This window comes from Clarias gariepinus, chromosome 3 (genome assembly GCF_024256425.1).
Source record: "Clarias gariepinus isolate MV-2021 ecotype Netherlands chromosome 3, CGAR_prim_01v2, whole genome shotgun sequence".
NCBI lineage: Eukaryota > Metazoa > Chordata > Actinopteri > Siluriformes > Clariidae > Clarias > Clarias gariepinus.
In genome coordinates, this window is record NC_071102.1 from 44,216,501 (window position 1) to 44,222,500 (window position 6,000).

General features: G+C 38.1%; 1 protein-coding gene across 7 annotated transcripts in view; it reads right to left on the bottom strand.

Moving 5' to 3' along the window:
- Nucleotides 1-6,000, bottom strand: part of abi3bpb (ABI family, member 3 (NESH) binding protein b) — a 28,403-nt gene that overhangs the window by 19,831 nt on the left and 2,572 nt on the right. For all 7 annotated transcript variants that reach the window (XM_053492215.1, XM_053492214.1, XM_053492212.1 and 4 more), the window contains exons 2-4: nt 3,675-3,854; nt 1,109-1,177; nt 898-1,030 (exon numbers count right to left, since the gene is read on the bottom strand). In XM_053492215.1, the coding sequence (XP_053348190.1) occupies nt 898-1,030; nt 1,109-1,177; nt 3,675-3,854 (382 nt within the window). The remainder of the gene's footprint in view (nt 1-897; nt 1,031-1,108; nt 1,178-3,674; nt 3,855-6,000) is intronic.

The window sequence follows — 6,000 nt, forward strand, 5'->3', positions numbered from 1 at the left end:
CACAAAGTTCTGTCAGGCAGAAAGAATGTTGGACACAGTTATACACCTTTTCTTTCTCAGTAAACCGACTCGATTGATTCTCTTTTTCATTTTAGGGCTAAAAAACATTGCAAATCTTGAACACTAGAGGTGGAGAATAAAACATTTTAATGTGAGGTTGCTTTATTATAGTTAATTGTGGTTACCCAAACACACAATTTAAAGGGACTTGAATAAGCAGGAACATAATTGGGGCTTCGTCAGATCTGCCTCTGGTGAATCCCTGGACTCACATCAAAATGTTTTGGTCTCAAAATAATTTACTCTTATTTAAGAACCATTACCTATCAAAATGAACTGTTAGGCGTTTTCCAAACTGTTTGCTTATTATTATTGATTATTCTTATAACTATGTGTGATTAAAACCCGACAGGTGTTTTAAATGGAAAAATTAATCAAGTTGATAATCAATTCTTTGGTTAGTAAAAATGCAGATTTTGACATTTAAACTTTAATTAAAATCAGTGTTAAAAAGTGTTCTTTAAAAGGGCAGATCACTTTAAAATATGCACTAATACTAAACTATATCCCTGACAGACAGACAGACAGACAGACAGACAGACAGACAGACAGACAGATAGATAGATAGATAGATAGATAGATAGATAGATAGATAGATAGATAGATAGACCGTAAAAGGCTCATGTAAGATGATTATCACTATGGTGCAGTTTTATTTAAAAAGGTGTACTCTTTTTCCCAGATAAAAGATATACCTACTGTATATCCGAATCACCCAGTATGTTTACTTAAGGGCACCAGCCCAATAACTGCTAACTTTAACTAACAATAATGTTTGTCCAACCAGGGGCCCATATAAGTAGCTTGTGTGTAAGAACATATGCACATGTAACACACCCGTTTTCCAGACAGTCATTCATGATGTTGCCCTCATAAGCCACCTTCGCATATGGCCCCCAGGATAGCAGCACTGAGGTGGGTGAGACTGTCCCAATCACCAGGTTAAGAGGTTTGTCCAGGTTGACTTTACCTGTAGGGCCAACATCAAAAAAAGATCACAATTGATCATCTAGATTTAGACAACTAGGTTACTGCAGTGGTACTTTACCTGTACATTGTTTTTTCACATCATTGGGTTTGATTGGCTGGACGGCAACTAGGTATTTTGGTTCAGCATCTAAACAGGATAGACAAAAATAAAACATCTCTTGTAAAAGGGATCTCAAGTTGACACTCTGTTTTCGTTAACATGTTTTACCTGTGTAAACTGGCTGCATGCATTATTAGATTCCATTTGGTGCTACACCAATTGATGTTATTATTGTAATATCTTAAGCCAAAAAGAGAAATTTCAAAAGTGCATATGGCAACAGTGACTTATCCTTCATGAACAACAAACCACCATAAAGTCTCCACACACCAGTGGCTTATCTCTTTAGGAACATAGATGTTTTCATTTGGGTCGGAAGTCTTAAAAGATTTGACATTTGATATGTACTTGAAGTGAAACAGCTCTTGAGAGTCATTGAAGCTGCTCTCTGCTAAGTAATTCCATGCATTTCCATACAGTATGTGTGGCTCTCAGGGAATGAAACCTAATTTGTGGTGAAGTGTGTTCAGGGAATAGAGATATACATTAGACAGTGGAACAACAGAAAGTTTGGCAGTTTAGGTACAAGAGCTGCTGTTTGGCAAGAACCAGACTGATTTATGTCTCAGGTTGATTTATGTCTAAGCAACTGCAAAATGAGGTAGGTTGTTACAACCCTGGCTTATGCTGGTCATCAATTAAGTTTAAATACCTCCAAGTCTAGCAAAATACCCAAACCTGCTGATAGGAAATTATTCTGAATTTTGAGCTATGTGGTTGTTTTTGGACCAAAACCACATCACGATCTGACTGTAATACTGGTCTCATGGTATAAATTCAGGCATTTGGCAGTTCTGGTCTATAGAACCCTCCTATGTTAAAGGCAAAGCATTTTTTTGGCATCTGCACTTCACATGCATGTGATCTTTACCTCAGCCTTATGGATCTATTTGGGCACTTCAGGCTGCTGTCTGTATTAAATAACTATCCCACTGCACATTTTAGATATTTTTTAGTAATTGAGTACAGTGTAAGGTTAAATGTTCTCAGAGAACTAAAATCATAAGGGATTCTTTAGTTTTGTTCACTTCTGGAAAGGTCAATGTGAAACAGCAGGTGTTCGTTCGTTTTTAAAGTCATTTCAAGTAGAAAAAAAACATTTTTTTTTTTTTTTAAGTTGTTGCTATGTTGTTGAGGTCCACAACAACCTTAAAGGGTTGGAGGAACCACATAAACTTTGGGGATGATAGATGGAGCAGCTTTGTCCCTTCAAAAAGAAAAAGAAACCTAAAACTGTTAGCCATCCAAAGAACCCTACAGGAATTATTTTCCAGAAAAGAATGTTCCAGGGTCCCTCTAGGTACCCAAGAGCCTTTCGCTCTTTGAACGTTTAATGCAGAGCTCTACAACTATCAGCTTTTCTTTTAGAAAGAGTTCCAAGTAAAACCTCCTTTAAAAAGATGAAACCGCAAACCACACAAAGAATCCTCAACTAACTCTTTCCCAGATTTTTAAACAGGTACTTCTTCCATTCTTTTCTGCTTTAGAACATGAAGGTAATTAAAAATTTGGTCTAAATGTCTTTGTCCACCACAAGTCCCGTCACGTCCTTGTTGAACCCGGTGTCTGCTGGATTGAGTGGAAAAACATGGCAAGGCAGTGACCAAACAATGGTGAAAGATAACCAAGCTGAGGTAATGTTCTGGAAAAGTGCCTGGTAGCCTAAACTGCCTGCAGGTCCTTGTGCTTGTCCACACTCGTATGTCAAATGCACTAACATCTTGTAAGCTCGGTATGCATTAATGTTTCGGATTTGTCAAATAATGGAACCTGGGCAGAATAGACGTTGCTGAGGAAACATCATACAGGGAACCAAATAAACACTGAAAAAGATAAGTTAAAACAGTGTCCTATAGAGATTAGTGGACTGCACAAGTAGTGCTTTCATATATTTTAATAGGTCAACACCTGGAAATGCCTTCAATTCGGCTAAATCATTTATCCTCAGAACTATTAAGAACATATTTTCTAACTTTTGGTCTCCTTTTTTAAAAGAAAACCATGACTAATTGTTAATCAGAAGTAACCTCATGGGGCAGATCCTTTGACCAACAGCTAACTTGGCATTAAGGAGATTCAGATATTTTTAATAAAAAAACAGATTTTATGAATGGGTTTAATCAAGGAATATCTAAAGGCAAATGGTAACAAATATTTAGAAAACCACTCAGCCACCTGACCATCCCAAAGAGCATCTAAGCTAATGTGGGTTGCCTTGAACTTTTGCAACCTCATTAATCTTACTTTTTTTCCAAAAATAACTATAGTAAACGATTTGTGGTTTCGATCTGAGCAGTGTCCAACTTTGGGAGCCCAGAAGGCAGTTTTTTGAAAATCCTGCTAGACTAATGCACACTGTGGTTTTGTGTTTTTGCAGAGTGCTATTTGAGAGAAATAAAAACTCACTATCCTCATTCTGTGGTTTGTGGTGTTTTTTTGACCCTCATCCTGTTAAGAGTGAACACTTAAAAACCAATTCCGGATGGTTATATCGATAGACGTCATCATGAGGTTTAAAACATACCAATCTCTGTTTCGTAGGGTTGTCCATTTTCTGGAAGCTGGATGAACTGCTTGGAGAACATACTAGAGCCATAGCCCAGGATGTAGCCCTCAAGCTTGATATCAGGGTTGGGTCGAAGAAACTTCAGGACAATAGTGTCACCAGTGGCGTTAATTCTAACCTTCATATTTTGTCTTCTGACTGTGTAGAAAAAGAAAACATTTATACAGTATTATGAGTGAAGGGTTCAGACTTACGAATCAGCCATAACTTTAACACCACCAGAAGGTAAAGTAAATAACATTGATTATCAATAATTTATGAGTAAAAGGGAGACAGGTTAATGGGTACCCATGGGTCTTCCATGCTCACGGGAACCAAAGGCCAGCCCACATGGCCCGATCACACAAAAAAGCCAAAACCACCAAAAGAAGCAAGCGCGGGCCACAATCGAAAGGTATCAAAACACTCAGGGCATCACAGACTTCCGTGAACATGGCTTAGCAGGCAAAGAGCTGAAGGTTGTTGCCGTGGCTTCCAAATTTCCAAAATCCCAAATCTATCAAATACCTGTGAAATGCTCCGGACAAACAAGTCCGATCCACAGAGGCCCTTCACTACAATCTACTGTACAACACTACACCCCCTAAGTGGTCAAGATTAACTCAGAACCTAGTTAGATTGAATGTTTTATTGTTTTATGGGTTATCAGTGAATGCACAACATCCTACAAAACATTTTAGATAATTAAAGGTTCACTGCCATTTAAAAGAGTTTCATTTGGTACCTCTTTATGAAATCCTCCTTGTTCTACCACATTGGTTGTTCTTCCACAAAAACAAACCAATGAACCCTTTAGGATCCTCACTAAATTACTCATTTAGGAATTATGAGCCACCCAAACCTGGCATAGCTACACATAAAACCACATGATAAAGTGTTCTACAACTGCAAGAAAGATCTTCACAATTTTCTTTGACAGCTATGAGCTAAGGCAGATCTCCAGCAAGGAGGAAGTTTGGACCTACTCTTCCCCTTTTGAAATCCAATAAGCCATAGTGGTTGAGTGGAGATTTCCCTGTTCCACCACATCTCCCATCATAAACCTGTCTGATTACACTGGGATAAATGGGCCAAAAAATACCTTCCTTAAGCTTATGTGAATGTTGCCAAGTACTGCGTGTTCGGAAAGTGTTGCGGCAAAAATCTTAAAATTAGCAGATCATTACAAGCTTGGGAACTCATCATCAGTCACATCAATCATGCTGCTTTACACGTCCCCATTCATTAGATGTGTTTGTTGGTGTTAATCAAGAATCAAAAATCTCATGCTGGACCTGTAATGAGAGTTGATTTGAAGGAAATTCACTTTAACAGCTTTTTCAGACACGGTTTGGTTTAAGGACGCACTGATGGCGAGTCTTAGGAATTGTTTTTTTGGTACTTGTCAATTCTAATAATGTTTCGAGTAACCTACTTAGTAGTGTGCAATCAGGGAAGACATGGACCATTTGAGTTAGCTCGATTTATGTTGGTTGTGCCAACGAAATGTCTTGACGCTTGTAAATACCTATGTGTGTGCACAACTTACGGCACCTTACATTTAATGACCCTGTGCACTGATACTGCTGTATCGCTGTCCTCAGTACTGGGTTACTGGGATTGTGGGACGTGTGGTGCTACAGGGTGTGTAAAATGCATTTGTAATTACACTGCGTGATAAACAAGTCTATAATTGAATGAAATTGTAAACAAATATCCATCAGATCAAGTAAGTGTCAAGTTCGCTGTACTTAACAACTTACTTTATCTTTATCTGCTTAATGGTGATTTCAAAATTTACACATCATCATCATTTATACTTCCTTAAGAGCACCAAAAAGGTAGCCTTCCAGTGCAGGGAACAAAGTTGAAATTGGAAAATGACTATTGTGCTGACTTTGGGTGTTTCTTAGTCATTCTAGAAAGTGCAGAAAACTATTACTGTTAAAAAAAAAAAAAAATGTAAACAGCAACTTTATTGCACATCTGCAAATGACAGGTTTCCCTACAGTACATCAATGCAATCATTCTAATATGGCACCGTTCCTATAGTAACATATATCCTATAGTCCCTCGCTTTCCAACAATTAACACCATTAAAAGCAGAACAGAGGCCAAGAGAAACGTTCAGTCACCGCATTGATTCTGGCACGTGCTGGACGTAAGGAGAACTCACATACTTCACCTCACAGGGACTGGACATGGGTTCGGAGCACTTAATCATGTTCATTATCCCTAGCAACACTATTGTTCCCTAAAGCACTCTGGTTCTCTTCTTGTATTTACTGTTCCTAAATATTATCCT